This window comes from Babylonia areolata, chromosome 22 (assembly GCF_041734735.1).
Source record: "Babylonia areolata isolate BAREFJ2019XMU chromosome 22, ASM4173473v1, whole genome shotgun sequence".
NCBI lineage: Eukaryota > Metazoa > Mollusca > Gastropoda > Neogastropoda > Buccinidae > Babylonia > Babylonia areolata.
The window spans coordinates 31495447-31515446 of record NC_134897.1 but is presented as its reverse complement, the minus strand read 5'-3'; the positions used below and the strand labels follow the sequence as shown (position 1 = coordinate 31515446).

The 20000-nt window shown below is 45.9% G+C and overlaps 2 protein-coding genes across 4 annotated transcripts in view; one reads left to right on the top strand and one right to left on the bottom strand.

Moving 5' to 3' along the window:
* LOC143296878 (sodium- and chloride-dependent neutral and basic amino acid transporter B(0+)-like) overlaps positions 1 to 20000 on the bottom strand; it is a 77260-nt gene that overhangs the window by 53671 nt on the left and 3589 nt on the right. The window contains exon 1 of one of the 2 annotated variants that reach the window (XM_076608857.1): positions 11920 to 12075. The exons of the other annotated variant lie outside the window; for it this stretch is intronic. Within the exon in view, the coding sequence (XP_076464972.1) occupies positions 11920 to 11937 (18 nt within the window). The 5' untranslated portion in view covers positions 11938 to 12075. Of the gene's footprint in view, positions 1 to 11919; positions 12076 to 20000 lie in introns of those variants that run through there. 2 annotated transcript variants of the gene reach the window in all.
* On the top strand, positions 12193 to 14997 carry LOC143296879 (uncharacterized). Of its 2 annotated transcripts, XM_076608858.1 has the most exons (5): positions 12193 to 12409; positions 12808 to 12897; positions 13380 to 13469; positions 13574 to 13666; positions 14235 to 14997. In XM_076608858.1, exons 1-4 carry the CDS (start codon positions 12264 to 12266, stop codon positions 13635 to 13637), a joined length of 390 nt encoding a protein of 129 aa, XP_076464973.1. In that variant the 5' UTR covers positions 12193 to 12263; the 3' UTR covers positions 13638 to 13666; positions 14235 to 14997. The 2 variants fall into 2 exon arrangements, with proteins under 2 accessions (XP_076464973.1, XP_076464974.1); XM_076608859.1 differs by lacking the exon at positions 12193 to 12409 and having other exon boundaries at positions 12565 to 12897.

Sequence of the window (20000 nt, the reverse complement as noted above, 5' to 3'; positions counted from 1 at the left end):
GAGTGTAACTTTTTTGCGAGAGACCCAACACTTTTTGCCATTGTTGTCTAGAGTAACTAGCATGGTGTATGCCTGTTTGGGGAGACGTCTGTTGTCCATTTTTCATACTCTTAACCAGTATCTGATACATCTGACTGCACTGTTGACACATAATGGGTAGCGACCTGTCTCTCCATACACAAACTTTTCAGTGGTACATTAAGATATCTTTAAACTGCAAGTGTGTGGACTTTCTCAATATTTTTCAGTCTTTGTAACCCCCATACTTCTGAAGCATAGAAAAGAACAGGCTGAATTTGGGTATCAAAAATTCTAAAGAAACATGTTTTAGTCATTTCACTTAACTTACTTACATACTTAACACAATCGAAACAAGCTCGTTTGCCTTTGACAGCCAATGCATCTACCCCTTTGCAAACACTCCTTTTTGTAGAAAAGATAAAACCCAAATAGTTGTACTCATTTACAACTTCTAGATCATTTCCATTAAGATTCCATTTCTCATATCTACTCAAAAAACCTCCCGTTCTAAAAACCATTGCCTTTGTTTTATCTTTGTTAATGATCAAATGTAGGTCTTTACATGCACTGTTAAGAATATCAAGCTGATTCTGAAGACCTCGTGGTGTATCTGAAATGAGAACTATGTCATCCGCAAACAACAACTAAGCGTGAGTACATTTGGAAGCAGTTGGATGCCATGAACACCATTAGCTTCTAAGGCAGTTGTAATGTCATTTATGAATATTGAAAATAATACTGGGCTAAGAATGCAGCTTTGTCGCACTACAACAGGACAGTCAAAAAAATCTACACTACAGCGCCAACCATTTTTTGGTATTTTTTCCTGCGTGCAGTTTTATTTGTTTTTCCTATCGAAGTGGATTTTTCTACAGAATTTTGCCAGGAACAACCCTTTTGTTGCCGTGGGTTCTTTTACGTGCGCTAAGTGCATGCTGCACACGGGACCTCGGTTTATCGTCTCATCCGAATGACTAGCGTCCAGACCACCACTCAAGGTCTAGTGGAGGGGGAGAAAATATCAGCGGCTGAGCCGTGATTCGAACCAGCGCGCTCAGATTCTCTCGCTTCCTAGGCGGACGCGTTACCTCTAGACCATCACTCCACGGTAGAGTTGAGTTTAACGACCTATCGGCTTCACACTCTTAAGGTCAATCAATCCACATACATATATATACATATATTATGCCTTCGAAAGAAAGAAATTAGGCCTTCAACAGAGAGGGAGGGAGGGAAAGAGAGAGTGTGTGTGTGAGAGAGAGAGAGAGAGAGAGAGAGAGAGAGAGAGAGAATGAGCCAAAGGGTGGGACAGAATGCGAGAGAGAGAGAAAGACGGAGACAAGAGAGTCAGAAAGAAACAGAAACAGAGAGAGAGAGAGACGGATAATTGAGAGGGTTGAGGGAGAGAGAGAGGCAGAGAGAGGGGAGAGAGAGGGAGAGGGAGTGAGAGAGAGGGAGAGGCAGAGAGAGAGAGGGGTTGAGAGAGGAGAGAGAGGGAGAGGCACAGAGAGGCAGATAGAGAGGGGGGGGAGGGAGGGAGAGACAGACAAACAGACAAACAGAGACGAAAAGACAGAGATAGAGACAGAGAGGAGACAGACAGAGACAGAGACAGACAGACAGAGCGAGACAGAGAGAGAGCGAGACAGAGAAGGCGAGAGACAGACCAAAAAAAAAGCGATCAAAAGACACAATAGGGATGGCGATTCAAGGCAAACACAAGCGACATGAAACGTATACAGCTTTTCGTGAAGGGTCTGTTTTCACGACCTGTACATATCGAGCTCACAGCGGGGGGGAAACGCGTTCCCCTTTTACGACCTGTTCGTTGTAAACCGGTGCGCTCAAGTGATGCGTTTCCTTCCTTGGCCGGGTATTAAACGAACCTAAAATGTACCCGGTACCAGGTGACCTTTTGTCACCGGTACCTACCCGACACATTTGTGTTTATTCGTGTGTGTGTGTGTGTGTGTGTGTGTGTGTGTGTGTGTGTGTGTGTGCGTGCGTGCGTGTGTGTGTGCGTGTGTGTGTGTGTGTGTGTGTGCGTGTGTGTGTGTGTGCGTGTGTGTGTGTGTGTGTGCGAATCGTTTGAGTGTTTGTGCGAACGAAGCGCGAGTGCGCGTGTTTCAAAAGACGAAAGATCTTTCACAGAATGTCACAAAAACACAAGCCACATTCACGTGTTCATATGAAGCACATACGCAAACGAGCATAAACACACACACACACACACACACACACACACACACACACACACACACACACACACACACACACACACAAACACACGACCATTGAATGAAAATTGGTATTTCAAAACAAAACATTTTTTTTTCTCTGTTTTGTTGTTTCTCTTTTTTTTTTTTGGATACACACACTTTCACGTTGTCTCTCTCTCTCTCTCTCTCTCTCTCTCTCTCTCTCACACACACACACACACACAATCACCACGCACACCCACACCCCACACCCCACACCCCCCCACACACATACAGGCGAGACCCTGGGCAAACGCAGAGGGCACGCCTGCGCCCCAGAAATCCTATCCCTGAGGTAACTCTACCTCACGACCTCCCCAAAGGACACTGACCTGACAAACCTCAGGTAACTCTGTCCCAGCAACACCTCGCGTGACCCCAGCCCAACACGTCTCACGATAACGCTTTTTCAGCTCATCTCTAGACACCCAAACCCAAACACACCTCATGCTATCCTTCCCCCCAGAACACCTTGTGATACCCTATACCCGAATATGCCACTGCGGCATAGGGTAAACCCTACCATAACACACCTCAGGCAACCCTTGCACAACACACGTCAAGTAAATCCTACCATAACACAGCTCAGGTAAATCTCTATCATAGCACATCTCAGGTTACCTTTCGATAACACACTTCAGGTCAATCCTATCACAACACACCTCAGGTAACCTTTCTATAACACACTTCAGGTAACTCCTATCACAGCACACTTCAGGTAACCTTTCCATAACACACTTCAGGTAAATCCTATCACAGCGCACTTCAGGTAACCTTTCCATAACACACTTCAGGTAAATCCTATCATAGCACATCTCAGGTAACTTTTCCATAACACACTTCAGGTAACTCCTATCACAGCACACCTCAGGTAACCTTTCCATAACACACTTCAGGTAAATCCTATCATAACACACCTCACGTGACCCTACCCGTAACACAACTCAGGTAATTATACCATAACACACAACTCTTCCATAACACACCTCAGGTAACCCCACCATAACACACCTCAGGTAACCCTACCATAACACACCTCAGGTAACCCCACCATAACGCGCAACTCTACCATAACACACCTCAGGTAACCCCACCATAACACACCTCAGGTAACCCCACCATAACACACCTCAGGTAACCCTACCATAACACACAACCCCACCATAACACACCTCAGGTAACCCTTCCATAACACACCTCAGGTAACCCTACCATAACACACCTCAGGTAACCCCACCATAACACACCTCAGGTAACCCCACCATAACGCACAACTCTACCATAACACACCTCAGGTAAGCCTACCATAACACACCTCAGGTAACCCCACCATAACACACCTCAGATAACCCTACCATAACGCACAACCCCACCATAACACACCTCAGGTAAGCCTGCCATAACACACCTCAGGTAACCCCACCATAACACACCTCAGGTAACCCCACCATAACACACCTCAGGTAACCCTACCATAACACACAACCCCACCATAACACACCTCAGGTAAACCTACCATAACACACCTCAGGTAACCCTACCATAACACACCTCAGGTAACCCCACCATAACACACCTCAGGTAACCCTACCATAACACACCTCAGGTAACCCCACCATAACGCACAACTCTACCATAACACACCTCAGGTAAGCCTACCATAACACACCTCAGGTAACCCCACCATAACACACCTCAGATAACCCTTCCATAACGCACAACCCCACCATAACACACCTCAGATAGCCCTACCATAACGCACAACCCCACCATAACACACCTCAGGTAAGCCTGCCATAGCCGACAACACTACCATCACACCCCTAAGGTCAGCCTACCATAACGCACAACTCCACCATAACACACCCCAGATCACCCTATCCTGCTGTTACAGTATGAATCTCATTTGAGCGCACGCGCGTGCGTGTGTGTACGTGTGCGTATGTGTTGTGTGTTGTGTGTGTGTGTATGTGTGTGTGTGTGTGTTATTCGGACATGTGTGCATATATTATCGTAATGATGTGTGTGTCTGTGCGCGCGCGTGTGTGTCTCTATGTGCATGCGTGAGTGTGGGTGTGTGTGGGGGGGGGGGGGTGGGTGTGTGTGTGTGCATTTCGTCTGTGCATGCTTTGATGCTTGTTTTTTAATTACGTAGAAGATATTTGGTCCACTTCGCGGCTGTTTACGGTGACTGTTTTGTTCACACGGAATGGTTTTTGGAGGTTTTTGAGATTTTTTTTTTTAACATGTGGTTGTGATTTTGTGTAGAGTTTTTAGTTTTGTTATATTTTATTCGTGTAATGTGCTTTGAGCATTACTGTATTTTTAATGAAAGGCGCAATATAAATAAACTATTATTATTATTATCATCATGACCCACGCCAGGTAACCCCACCATAACACACTTCAGGTAAGCCTACCATAATACACCTCAGGTCAGCCTACCATAACACACCTCAGGTAACCCCACCATAACACACCTCAGGTAACCCCACCATAACACACCTCAGGTAACCCCACCATAACACACCTCAGGTAACCCAACCATAACACACCTCAGGTAACCCCACCATAACACACCTCAGGTCAGCCTACCATAACACACCCCAGGTAACCCCACCATAACAAACCTCAGGTAACCCCACCATAACACACCTCAGGTAACCCAACCATAACACACCTCAGGTAACCCCACCATAACACACCTCAGGTCAGCCTACCATAACACACCCCAGGTAACCCCACCATAACACACCTCAGGTAACCCCACCATAACACACCTCAGGTAACCCCACCATAACACACCTCAGGTAACCCCACCATAACACACCTCAGGTAACCCCACCATAACACACCTCAGGTAACCCAACCATAATGCACAACTCCGCCATTACACATGTCAGGTAAGCCTACCATAACATACCTCAGGTAAGCCTACCACAACACATCTCAAGAAGGACCCCCCCCCCCCCCGCCCTCCCAACACCCTACCCACCCACCCCACCCCACCCCACCCCACCCCACCCAACACACCTCACACAACAACCCCTTCCCTCTCATCAGAGGCAAACAGCCACAGCGTTCCAAAAAGGCAGGTGGAAATCCCCCCCACCCATGTCAACCCGACAGGAGACGTTCTCACCCTCTCATTATGCAGGTGTTCCCTCCCCCCCTAATCCCTCTCCCCCTCCCCCCTTTTTTTTTCTTCCCCCGAATAAAAGGATGAAAGAAGAACACGGAGATATCTTGACTATAAATTCTGACTGTGTGAAAGAATCCAGCTCAGATGAGAACAGCTTGTAGGATGGGAGGGGGAGGGGAGGGGAGGGGAGGGGGAAGGATCAAGGGTGGCAAGAGAAAGAAAAGAGGGAAGCTAAGAACCTGGAAGAGAGAGTCAACCACCGAGCGAGATGGACGAGCCAAGAAAGGCAAGAAAGATAATTGAGACTGACACAGACAACAGAGACAGACACACACAGAGAGACAGACACAGAGACAGAGACAAACCAGTCGAGAGAAAGAGATGGCGGAGGGGGGGAGTAGGACTGAAAACAGGGAGAGGGAGAGACAAAGAACAAAAAAGTTGAATCACGCAAACCACTTTGTCTCAACTGTATCCAAAAACGGAACACAAGCAAGCACGTACGCGCGCACACATATATCACTCATCACTCACTTATCACTTATTCCCTCGACTGCTGGGGTCGTTGGGGGGACATGAGGAACATATCAACATATCACAACGTAACACAAACGCAGTTACTCTCTCTCTCTCTCCCTTGCCCCCTCACACACAACTTATGCCTCCGTTCCCCCCCCCCCTCTCTCTCTCTCTACACACACACACACACACAGATAGCATCAACAACTCAGTGTATCCCCTTGCCCCCCCCCCCCCCAGCCCCCCACCGCCCCCCCGTCCTGGTAACTGACCCACCCAACCGGACACTTGTCAGATGGTATGTGGGACGCAGTGATGGATGAACGGCGCAGAAAACTGACACTGAATGACACAGTCGCCACAGGGCCGAAGCCCCCCTTAAGACTGTGTTCTTTGTCTGTCTGTCTGTCACTCCGTCTGTCCGCGCAACCCTTTGTTTGTCTGTCTGTTTGTACCTTTCTCTCTTTTTGTGCGGTTGTCTGTACCTCCTCGCCCCGCCCCCCTCGCCCCCACCCCCCGCACCCTTCCCCCTCCCCGTCTCTTATGTACTATTTATGAACAGCAGTGAAATCCCAAAACTGTCCAAGAAACAAAAGCCATGTAATTAGATATAAACTTTTCAATCTGCGTGCTGTTTTGATTTTTTTTTAAATCCTCCCTCCCTCTCTCTCTCTCTCTCTGTCTCCCTCTCTTTCTCTGTGTCTCTATCTCTGTCTCTCTCTCTATCTCTCTCTCTTTCTCTCTATCTGTGTGTGTCTCTATCTGTCTCTCTCTCTATCTCTCTGTTTCTCTCTCTATCTCTCTATCCCTCTCTCTGTCTCTCTCTCAATCTCTCTGTCTCTGTCTCTGTCTCTCTCTCTCTCTCCTCCTGTACTGTCCCACTCGGACAGTCTGTCACAACGAGGGGTGGATCACCCGCCTTCTCCTGCTGGACTAACCGGAAGTCCACTTTCGCTCAAGTCCTAAGCATACAATGGAGAACGTCCGGCTTTTCACGTCAAGCTGACTTTCTTCACATCATGATCTTCCCGATGTTCTCAGGTTTATTTTATCTATGCAAACATTCTGGCGGAAAGTCTGCTCTGGGTTTCGATACTTGGTCAACAGTCAGTCACTACTTTCAAACAACTCACAGAGAGAAAGCGAACTGTCCCTCTAACCAAAGATATGCCAGTGTGGACAGCATCGATAAAACAACAACGACAACGACAACAAAAGAAGAAAAAAACGTGAAATGCAAAGTGCTGGTGGGAAAACAAGCGCAGGTTGACAACTCTTTTCGCCATTTTTGGCAATGACTTTTCCAAAATGATATGCCCGAACGACTTGGGGGTGATAGAGAGGTGGGGGGGGGGGGGGACCAAGACATTCAATCCCCAAGCTGGGCTCCCCTCCACACCATAGACACACATTGCTCGAATGAATCGAAACAGGTTCAGGCAAGGACATGGACCAGTCCAACCTGATCGACAGATACTATTCACGATTCAATGACCTTCTCCTATTTCTTCTTCGTTCGTGGGCTGCTAATCCCACGGTTCACTCGTATGTACACGAGTGGGCTTTTACGTGTATGACCATTTTTAACCCCGCCATGTAGGCAGCCATACTCCGTTTTCGTGGGCACAATGATGTTCTAAACCCCCGAGTGAGGAAAACGACAAGCAAACAATTTCCAAAAGAAAAACCACAATAGTGTGTACTTTGAAAAGTTGCCAGTGAAGGTTAATATTAGAACTGGGAAGAAACGAAAATGGAAATACACTTTTTCGACCGACTTCGTGAGAATTTTTTTCAATCTCCTAAGTCAACGAAAGTGAAGACCTTTTAGTGCTGTACCCTCTTCGTGCATATACCCATGCAAAAGATAAACATGCACGTTAAAGATCCTGTTATCCATGTCAGCGTTCGGTGGGTTATGGAAACAAGAACATGGCGGGGTAAAAAAAACAACAACAAAAAACAACAACATACGTACGGTCATACACGTGAAAGATTACATGCCCCTGTGTGTGTGTGTGTGTGTGTGTGTGTGTGTGTGTGTGTGTGTGTGTGACAGAAGCTTAACTGAATGACACAGGAAACGAATGATGAGCGCCCAAAACCAGCTGACAGTCGGCTCTACTCAGGTTGTGGAAGTATATTAACAATTTTGCCCGTCGACTCTTCCATGTTGAAGTCGGAATCACTGTGTACCCAAATGGGTATACCCTTTGGACTGAAAAGTTGTCCACCTTTCTGGTTCGACATTCTAATATTCTACAAAACATTTTTGCCCGTCTGCAGTACAAAACATACGTGAAAAAACTACGAAACGGGCAAAAATGTTAATTAGATATATAGAGAATTGTCTACTATAGTTGACGATTTTAAATGAAACTTGGCCCGGTTAGAAAGGTGTCTAAAAAGGGATGCTTTTGGGGGCATTCCATGCACCTGGTGTGGAAGAAGTGTGTATGCACGAGTGAGTTATGTTCTAAGTAACAATCTATCTTGTTTAACCTTACCCTTAGCACGTGTATTGTCAATTATCTCTCTTATCCTAATCTGAATACTGATCATTGTGAACAAGCATCGAATGTGTGAAACAGAGAGAGACTGAATTATGAGAATTAAAGATCAGAGCTTGACTGGTGGTGGTGGTGTGTCCATCGAGATCGATGATGACCATCGTTGTCATCCAGATGGGGGATGGGGGATGGGGGGAGGGTGGTGGTGGGGTGGGGGGAAGGATGCTTATGAATCTATCTGTGAGTGCGCAGATGGCTGAATAGTCCAATCTGCGCACGAAATGATGACTGATGACTTGCGCGATGAGTTTGTTTAAAGTGAAGAGGAGTTGCGCAACGTCGACCTCACTCTCTCGTCCGGGTCCACCAATTTCCAGTGGCAAGACTAAGTCGAGACGACTGGAGGATGAGCACGGATGCAGTGGATGACCAAGATATCCTTTCGGTGTCTCATCTTGCTCTCTGCACTCCACAGTGCGTTGCTGTAACCGCCTTCCTCTCCGTTGAACCGATAGGTTTCTTCCGCAGATTCTGCCGGATCCAGACTTCGCATACATGGGTAGACACACCCCAGGGGCCAACTGCGTGTGGCATGCACACAGCACAGTGGAGCTAGATGGCCGTCGGTGGCTATCCTGAGCCGACGCCCTTTTATGGATCTCCATAAGGGTGTCTAGCCACCCGCCTCACCAGTCCCAGAAGGGAGCGGTGGAAGTGCCGGTTTAGTCGTCGGCAACCCGACCCTGAACAGGTTGTACTGGATTACAGGTTACCAGTAGCAGATCTATTGACTGGACGCCAAGGTGAAAACATCTATAATATTGCTAGAATGACTGCATGATATCTGTCTGTATGTAAGACTTCTACATGGTGTCAGAGACATGGATCACCTACATCCACCACAGCAGCTGTCACTGACTGGCAACCTGGTTGAAACATTTCGACGCTTCAGGCAATCATTTGAAATCTATTCAACAGCAAGTAGACTTGACAGCAAGACACAGAAAATTTTCAGCTTATTGTTGACATCATCAGCGACAAAACATTGGCATTTTACGCAGACGTTTTCGAAGGTCTTGGAAACATGGAAGAAGAACACACACTCAGAGTTGACCAGTCAGTCCGCCTAGTTGTACATGCACTCAGAAAAGTACCAGCAGCATTACGAGAAGATCTACGGAAAGAACTTCAGCGAATGCAAGGTGAAGGCGCCATTGAGAAGGTCGACCACCCAACAGCCTGGGTGAACTCCCTTGTGATCGTCGAGAAGAAAGAAGGAGGACTTCGCCTTTGTCTTGACCCCAGAGACTTGAACAGAGGAATTCAGCGGGAGCATTATCAGCTGCCAACGATCGAAGAGATAGCCAGCAGACAGAGCGGGAACATGGTCTTCAGTGTCTTGGATGCAAATTCAGCGTTCTGGCAGATCCGTCTGGACAAGACCTGTGCTGACCCGACAACATTCAACACGCCGTTTGGGAGATTCAGATTCCTCAGATTTCCATTTGGCCTCAATTCATCAGCAGAGGTGTTTGCAAAACGATTCCACCAGGCTTTTGAGCAAATTCCAGGCGTCGAGACATAAATGGATGAAATGTTGATTGCTGGCAAAGACGTAGAGGAGCATGATGCAAGACTTAAGCAAGTCCTGGACACTGCTAGAGCAAGGAACATCAAGCTGAAGCCTTCAAAGTGTAGCCCAAGTGTGAAAGAAGTCAAATTCGTCGGCCATATCATCACAGAACATGGCATCAAACCTGATGATTCAAATACCGAGGCCATCAAAGCGATGCCTAGCCCTTCCAGTCGCAAAGAACTCGAACGTTTTCTGTGTATGGTAAACTACCTGTGAAAATTCCTTCCCAACCTCTCTGACGTCACGGCACCTCTTCGCAACCTGCTGAAACAAGACGCAGAGTGGCAATGGACTGACCAGCATGAACAAGCTGTGAAGGAGCTCAAGCGGATGGTCACTCAGGCCCCTGTGCTGGCGTTCTTTGACCCCAACGAACCAATACAGCTGTCAGTTGACGCAGTGATGACAACAAAACAAACCAGTCGCCTTTGCATCACGTTCTCTCACAGACTGTGAACGAAGATATGCCCAGATAGAAAAAGAAATGCTGGCAGTCGTCTTTGGAACGGAGCATGTCCACTACTACGTGTACGGACAGTCTGTCACAGTGGAAACGGACCACAAGCCTCTGCAATCCATCCTCAAGAAACCCCTGCCATCAGCGCCACCTCGACTACGGATGCTCCTCCGCTTGATGAAGTATGACGTGTCACTTGTCTACAAGCCAGGCAGGGAGATGTTCATTCCAGACACCCTTTCTAGAGCAGCTCTCCCCAAGCAATCCCCATCCAGTGAAGACTGGAATGCCCAGGTCCACATGATGATCACCAGCTTGCCGATATCAGACGAGAAGCTGCAGATGTTCCGCAAGGCCACAGCACATGATGAAACCCTTCAGCAACTACATCAGCATGTACGAACAGGCTGGCCTGAGAAGGAAAGCAGCTTTCCAGCATGTACGAACAGGCTGGCCTGAGAAGGAAAGCAGCTTTCCAGCATGTACGAACAGGCTGGCCTGAGAAGAAAAGCAGCTTTCCAGCATGCATCAGACATGTTGGGATCACGTGGATCTATGAGACCAATGAGTGGTTTCTATTTTTTCGTAACTGTGCTATTGAATTGAATTATATGGACGTCTGCAATTTATGTTTGAAATTTTGGGGGAAGGGGGAAGTTCGTTAAAGTTGCTGTCTATTTTTGTCACTTTCAAACAGTGATGCATTAGCATAGTTAGATTTTCTGTATATATTGGGTATGGTTTTTCTGTGTAATCATTGCACTTGTTGAGATGAATTAATTTTGTATGTTTATTCCACTTGTTGAGATAAATTAATTTTGTTGGTTACTTAATCATTTTTTTTTAATGTCATTAGAAGAGAGATGTGGTAGAAGTGTGTGTATGCACGAGTGAGTTACGTTCTCAGTAACAATCTATCTTGTTTAACCTTACCCTTAGCATGTGTATTGTCCATTATCTCTCTTATCCTAATCTGAATACTGATCATTGTGAACAAGCATCGAATGTGTGAAACAGAGGAGACTGAATTATGAGAATTAAAGATCAGAGCTTGACTAGACACCAAGGTGAAAACATCTATAATATTGCTAGAATGACTGCGTGATATCTGTCTGTAAGACTTCTACACCTAGCAAGGGGCTTGGAAAGAATGGGGGATACGCAAACTGAAGGAGAAAATGTCACGGACGGGTATTTTCGATTTCGTCCGTCTGATTTATTTGTAAACGGTCATGCGTAATTCCGATGGCAAGCGGTAAGTGCGCAAGAGTTGTGCACTTCGAAACTGTAAACGGCGGAATGAAGTGTAGGTGTCCTTCGCGCGAGGCTGAAAACGTAAGTGTATGACGACACAAAGGGTTTGCGATTGTACTTACCGATTCACGAAACCACATGTTTTGCACAAAGCCCCACACACACTTTGATGGAATGAAGTTGTCAGTGAACACGCACCAAACTACGGAATGAAGTCAGTTGTCAGCGATACACACAATCCCGGAACGAAGTTTCAGCCCTACACACACTATCAGGGAATGAACACACACACACACACACACACACACACTGCACAGGTACTCGGTCGTCAAAATGCACTTTCCAGTTTCGATATGTGCTTTTCTGCACAGCACATCGTTATATTGTTAAGGAAGGTCCCCCCAGTCCCGCTTATTTTTAATGTGAAGTTATCTGTGCAACGCATTTGAGCACTGCAATACAGGGAATGGAAATCCGAGTGTGTGGATCTCCACGTGTACCCGGTCAGTGCTGTCAGAACCGACACAGCAAGGACGTACAACGAAACGGGCCGAAAGAAACGGACCCTCTACAGGAGACTGCGGTCATCCTCTTTTTCCGTCACACACACACGTCAGTGTTTCATGCAAGCTGTTTTATTATTTTCATTGTCAACTTTGCGACGCTGTGCAAGTCTGTGCCATCATGTGTGCGTGTAGTGAGGCTGTGTGTATACAAGTCTGTGTGTGTGTGTGGGGGGGGGGGGTATGGTGATGGTGTTGGGACACTATGGGGTATATAATAAAAGACGGAAAGAATGTCTGTTACATTCGTCCAGAATCACACACTTTGAACAGATAAATTATAGAGAACACAAAAGAATTAAAACTGCGCTCCATTCTGTCTATGACAAACGTGAAACTGATTTTCACATGATGTTTGTTTCAATATCGATTCATTCCGTTTTACCTCAGTAAGCCTACAACACTGCCATGTGATACAGCCACGAACACTGAAGTATTATGTTGCAGCCATCATACAGAGCAGCTGAAAGGCTGGCACTATCACCACCTTCACTGCATGCCGGGCCGTCACGGCCTGCTCGTGTGGACACCCCACCGGTGAGTGAGTCAAAGGTGTTGCACATTTCAGGTTACCCATTTCACGACAGATAACGAAAGAGTAAAAAACAAGAACTGTCGAGGAAATTTGGTTTGAATACTTTCTTTTTCACACGGAATAAACTGTACGGTGAAAACTTCCGCGTTCCACAGGTGGATCGCAAGTGGGTGCCGTGTTATCGTTTTGTGTAAGATTTGTTCATCCATAAACACCTTTGTAACGTGTGTGTATGAGGAGGGTGGGAGCGGGGCGTGGGGGTGGGTTATAGTGTTGTTGTTGGGACACTCTGGGCCATATGATGAAAGACGGAAAGAACCTGTATTATATTAGTATACATTCGTCTAAAATCACACAAGTAGTAACTTTGCGCTCCATTCTGTCTCCAAATGTGAGATACAATATATCGCTTCATTCCGTCCTGTGTCGGTACAACACTGCCATGTAATGCAGTTGTTAATACTACAGCAGTATGTTGTTGCAGGAAACACACAGAGCAAATGAAAGGCTGGCACCATCACCATCTTCACTGCATACCCAGCCGTCACGCCCTGCTCGTGTGGACACCCCACCGGTAAGTGAGTCTTTCAGGCCACCCATTTCACGAATGACAGATCACGACAGACTAAAACAAGGACTGGTGAAGAAATCTGGTTTGACATCTTTCACTATTTTCAGACGGAATCAAAGGCACGATGGAAACTTTACATACGGATCCCTTCTTTCCGCCTTCCACGTGTGAGTCTGAAGCGGGTGCCGTTTTGTCTACGGGTGAGATGTTTTCGCTTCTAAACACCATAGTAACGTGTGTGTGTGTGTGTGTGTGTGTGTGTGTGTGTGTGTGTGTGTGTGTGTGTGTGTGTGTGTTTATGTGTGTACTCTGCCGGGGTGTGTGTGTGTCACTGTGTGTGTGTATGTCACTGTGTGTGTGTGTGTGTGTGTGTGTGTGTGTGTGTGTGTGTGTGTGTGTGTGTGTGTGTGTGTGTGTGTGTGTGTGTGATTATGTGTGTACTCTGCCGGGGTGTGTGTATGTCACTGTGTGTGTGTGTGTGTGTGTGTGTGTGTGTGATTATGTGTGTACTCTGCCGGGGTGTGTGTGTGTCACTGTGTGTGTGTATGTCACTGTGTGTGTGTGTGTGTGTGTGTGTGTGTGTGTGTGTGTGTGTGTGTGTGTGTGATTATGTGTGTACTCTGCCGGTGTGTGTGTGTGTCACTGTGTGTGTGTATGTCACTCTGTGTGTGTGTGTGTGTGTGTGTGTGTGTGTGTGTGTGTGTGTGTGTGTGTGTGTGTGTGTGTGTGTGTGTGATTGTAAGTACATACACATATTGTGTTGTGCAGAAAATCATTGCCGGCACTGTCACACCACGAGGGCAGCTTCCCAAACACGCATGACGAGGCCGCCGCCTGATCCCCGGACTGGAGACTGCACTGTGGAACGAGGGCACTGTGACGACACAGGACAGGGACCCTGCTGTGGAGCTGCTTCTCTGACCGGAGCACCCGTTGGGTAACATGTATCCAAGCCAATGTCCCCTTAACAATTCCAGTTCATTCCGTCATAAACGGTGGCCCCAGTAACGCACCTACTGCCAAACCAGTAGTTCCTTAAAAACTGCAGTTCATTCCGTCATAAACAATGGCTCCAGTCACGCACCTGTTATTGAACCAGTGCCTGCTGTGGAGTGTTTTCTGGGGAGACATAAAAATGCAAAATATTCACGGATCGCCATTCTCTCTGTTAGTACACAGTTGTTCATGTTAGGACTGGAACCCATTGTCTCGTCCACCACTCTGGTTTTCATCCTGTCGTGAAGCACGGTACAGTTCATTCCGTCTTCACTTCAAATTACCGGTGATTGCGCACTCTGACCGCTTTCGATCGAACAGCCGTATACGTCCCGTATCGCAGATCGGACACCGACAACGTTCCCGTATTCTCTTTGAATTTCTCTTTCACTTTGCAAATTCCCGTTTCTGTTTCAAGCCCCTTGCTAGATGCATGGAATGCCCCACAAAGATATCCCTTTTAAGACACGTTTGGAATCGAGAATAGTTTCATTACAAATACTGACACAAACTCAAACTTGTGTATATACATTCACATTCCCGTCTTAATCGTTTTAATAATAATAATAATAATAATGGATACTTTTTTTGCACACTATCCAGAAATCTGCTCTAGGTGCTTTACAAAAACGTTTTTGTTAACATAAAACATTACATCAACGTTACATACACACACCAAAATGTGACTACACACACACACACACACACACACACACACACACACACACACACACACACACAATGCATACATACATACATTTTAACATACATGAGTATCTAACAGCTACCCTAACACATACGCACACATAGGCAGGCACAAACTTACATAAACACACACACATAATACACATCCGTATACATGCGTGTAGTTAAGTACACATACGTATGTATACACACATAGTCAAGCACAGCTAACGCAAAGGAAGTGGACCTGCCACAATTGAACTTATTGCTGAGGGAAAAGGTGAGTTTTGAAACGAGATTTAAAAGATGCGTGGGAATCAAAATGACGGAGGTTATCAGGGAGCTTGTTCCACGTCTTTGGCGATTGAAAAGAAAACGATCTGTATCCATATGTCTTACTTCTGACGTGAGGTACCCTGAGAAGTCGAGTATCAGAGGAAGAACGGAGCTGGCGAGATGGGGTATAGATATGGAGGAGTTAAGAAAGATACTTGGGGCCAGACCCGTTGACTGCAGAAAAGGTCAGAGTGGATTCGATCAGAAACAGGCAACCAGTGGAGAGACTGAAGGAGAGGAGAAACATGGTCAAATTTAGAAGCTCTGCAAATGAGTCTGGCAGCGTTATTCTGAATTCGTTGGAGTCTGTCTAACAGATATTTGGGAAGGCCGGCCAAAAGAGAATTGCAGTAATCCAATCTTCAGAGAACCAGAGAGCATTCAAGTGTCTTGGTTGGATCGGTTGAGAGATAGTGGGGGACAGAGCTGATTCTACGCAGTTCCAAATAGGCAGCTTTACAGATATTCGAAATGTGCTGTTGGAAGGAAAGAGACTGGTCTAGGATTACACCAAGACTACGAACAGAAGGAGAAAGTGAAACAGATGTGCTATTGATCAGAACAGAGTCAGGAAAGGAAGGTTGTTGACGAAACTTCTTTGGACAGGCTATCATAAATTCAGTCTTATCATCATTTAGTTGCAGCTTGTTGAGAGTCATCCAGCCCTTTAGGCCAGCAATACACTCCCGTTTTTGAGTCACCAGTGCATCAAATTCAGCTACGGAAGCTGACTGATAAAGTTGTGTGTCATCAGCAAAGCTGTCATGCGACATCGCATGATGACTGATGACATCCGACACAGGAGCCGCATACAGCACGAAAAGAACAGGACCTAGGACGGACCCCTGTGGGACACCATATCTTAAGGCAGATACACCAGAAAAAGCATAGTTTGTGAAGGACTACACAGCCTGTTGCGGATTAATCTAACCAGAACCTTTTGTATATAAGTAACGACTTCTTTTCCGTTAATAGACGTCCACGCGTGCGTCCGAGAGGCTTTCGATGCCGTTTGCAAACAAGCCCAGAAAATGGGTACCAGCGGCCTACCGTAATCGTGTAATCGTGAGTCGTATTGGCGGCCAGACAGGGCCCGTCAGACAACTGAACGTGGTCAACCCATGTTAGGTTGACCCACAATACTCATTGATTCGTGTAATTTTTTTAAGCTATGCCTTCACACACACTCAGTGATCCGTGTAACTTATTTAAGCTATGCCTTGATACACACTTTTTTGTGTGTGTGTCTTTTGGTGGGTCGTACTGGCTGTCAAACTTTTGAACGTGATCAATACATGAATAAATACATCTTACAATGCAATATTCTTTTTTCCTTGCAATGAAGGTTATATTTTCTCTTCAACATCATCACCATGACAATTTTCCTGTGACAAGTTGCATATTACACAAGTATGCTAATAATTAGCAAGGGTATTTTCACACACACACACACACACACACATGTCAGATAACATAGTTCACAGGAGACATCACAGAGCTACAACCGCCCCATTGCTACCAAGTTAACATATGGTGAATGTTTTCTAATAATAGTAAACAGAATTCTTCTTTTAACTGATTAATTATGTCAAGTTATGATGAAACAATAGTGCAAAAACATATCATTTGTTGGGCACTGCTTCTTTTTGCTAAATAAAAAGTATCCAAAAAGAAAAAAGGAAATGGACTCAGGGGTTTTCAGTGAGCAGAATAATGCAATATTCAGTGAGTCGTGTATCTTTTTCAACTTGTGCCTTGAAGCCATTTGCCTTGTGACACCGGCCGCTGTCCTATCGTCCACATGTCGTGCTGACAGCTCAGACAACTGAACGCGGTCGACCCAAGTTATGTGAAAACAAAACTCAGTGAACCGTGTTTCTATGCCCTGAACGTCATACCTCGTGATAATCATCATTGTCAACTTGCCAACCATACTTGCTGTCGAAGAATTGTCATCTTTGTCAACTTGTATTTGTATTTCTCTTTTTATCACAACAGATTTGTCTGTGTGAAATTCGAGCTGCTCTCCCCCTTTTTTTCTTTTTTTTTTCTTTTTTTTCTTTTTTTGCATGCAGTTTTATTTGTTTTCCCTATCGAAGTGGATTTTTCTACAGAATTTTGCCAGGAACAACCCTTTTTGTTGACGTGGGTTCTTTTACGTGCGCTAAGTGCATGCTGCACACGGGACCTCGGTTTATCGTCTCATCCGAATGACCACTACTCAAGGTCTAGTCTTCTTCTTCTTCTTCTTTGTTCGTGGGCTGCAACTCCCACGTTCACTCGTATATACGCGAGTGGGCTTTTACGTGTATGACCGTGTTTTTTTTACCCCGCCATGTAGGCAGCCATACTCCGCTTTCGGGGGTATTCAAGGTCTAGTGGAAGGGGCGGGGGGAGAGAAAATATCGGTGGTTGAGCCGTGATTCGAACAAGCGCGGTCAGATTCTCAGTTTACTGTTACCTACATATTTGTCATGCTCTATAGCTAACACACTGCCGAACTAGCTGAAGCCAAAACAAACCAATAGCTCAGAGGTTAGAGAGGCTCGAGTGAGTCTTGGCTGAAAGCTCGATCCACACACCGACCCTCTGGACATGAACACTTTTCCTTCAGGGTTTAATGAGCACAGGGCTGTGTTTATGGACTACTCTTTGCCCTGTTGTGTCAAGCTCTAATACAGTGTTGACAAACTCGAGTAACATGCAATATATATATATATATATATATATATATATATATATATATATATATATATATATATATATATATATATATATATATATATATATATATAACGTGTGGTGGGCACGACTGGGCTTCGTTAGAATAGTTCATTCCATTTGTTTCAGGTAAACTGGGCCTCAGGGTTGTTCCGGTCATACGTTTTGTCAACACGAAACCTCACGGCTTGAGTCAGCTGACATTCACACCCTCCTCAAACTCCACTCCCTTCGTTTTTCGTAAAGAGTGAGTGTGTGAAATTCAAGGGAGATAAGAGTGGGGGGGGGGGGGAAGAAGAGAGAGACAGAGAGACTGAGACAGCGAGAATTGGAATCACACACACACACACACACACACACACACACACATGTATGTATGTATGTCTATATGTACCGACGTGGTCGACACGAAACGAAGTTGGAAAGGAGTGGGTTGAAGAGGGAACAAGAACTGAACCTGCCACATCTTTACGGGGGTGATGGTGGTGGAGGTGGTGTTCAAACGCCAGTGCTTTCAAGTGCAACTGTCCTTTAAAATGTGTGTGTGTGTGTGCGTGTGCGCGTGTGCGCGCGTGTGTGTGTGTGTGTGTGTGTTTTATATAAATATTGATAAGTATGTGTATATGGGCGTGCGTGCATGTGTGTATGTATGTGTATGCGTGTGCGTGCGTGTGTGTGTGTGTGTGTGTGTGGTGTGTGTGTAAAGGTGCTTGCACACGTGCTTGTGTGTGTGTGTCTCCATGCAAGCGCGTGAATGTGTACCGTGTACCACAACTATCAAACAAGCACTTATGTTACTTGGGCACTTCGCAGCTGCTTGACAAGTGCACAGGCGTTTCGAAAGAGAAATTAAAATTAGTCCCCCCCCCCCCCCTCGCCCCCCCCCCCCCCCCCTCCCCCCCCCCTTCACTGGGAGATCAAGGCCTCAGGCATTCGTTCGTTCTTTAGTTTAGCGTCTTTTCACTATCAGTGATATTAGACGTTAAAAAATAAATAAATAAATAAAAAGGGGGGGGGGGGGCATGGGGGGAGGAAGGTGGTGGTGGGGGGGGGGGGGGGAGGGGGGCGGGAAGAGGAAGACAGAAAAAAAGGTAAACTAGAAAACTACCGTAAAATGTATAACTAACATGCAATTACATTTAACAGTAACGATTCAATAATAATAATGATAATAATCAGAAACCATTCACACAATTCTGAAGTGCATTAAAGGAATGTAGAAATAGGGGCTATGAACTAATGCCTGTGAAAGTTCGACCATAAGAACCTCGTCAGAAATAACTTTACAAAAAAATCATCTGCAGAATTATTATTCTCTTTGAAATACTTGGGCAAGAAGGTACGTAACTGCTGGCAGTGAAACAAACAATGATGCAAACTGAACTGCTTACCACAGATGCATGTAACATTTTTACTATACTTTATCTTCAGCGCATCAAGTTTTATACGGAAGAAATCCGAATGCCTCCGGCATGGTTTGTACAATCGTGCTTCTTCTTCTTCTTCTTTCCGTTACACGACCAACATCGATTTGCCGATGACTCTGTCGTGGTTCATGCATGCTGGGTAATTTCGTGTCTTTATAACCCACCGAACACTGACATGGGTTACAGGGTCTTTAACGTGCGTATTTGATCTTCTGCGTGCGTATACACACGAAGGGGGTTCAGGCACTAGCAGGTCTGCACATATGTTGACCTGGGAGATCGGAAAAATCTTCACCCTTTACCCACCAGGCGCCTTTACCGTGATTCGAACCCGGGACCCTCAGACTGAAAGTCCAACGCTTTAACCACT

Excerpts from the sequence above, each read along its gene's own strand:
- LOC143296879 (XM_076608858.1), top strand. The coding sequence starts at position 12,264 with ATGGAAATCCGAGTGTGTGGATCTCCACGTGTACCCGGTCAGTGCTGT. Across the intron at positions 12,410-12,807 it reads TTTTTCCGTCACACACACAC|CCATCATACAGAGCAGCTGA; the intron begins GTCAGTGTTTCA and ends ATTATGTTGCAG. Across the intron at positions 12,898-13,379 it reads CTCGTGTGGACACCCCACCG|GAAACACACAGAGCAAATGA; the intron begins GTGAGTGAGTCA and ends ATGTTGTTGCAG.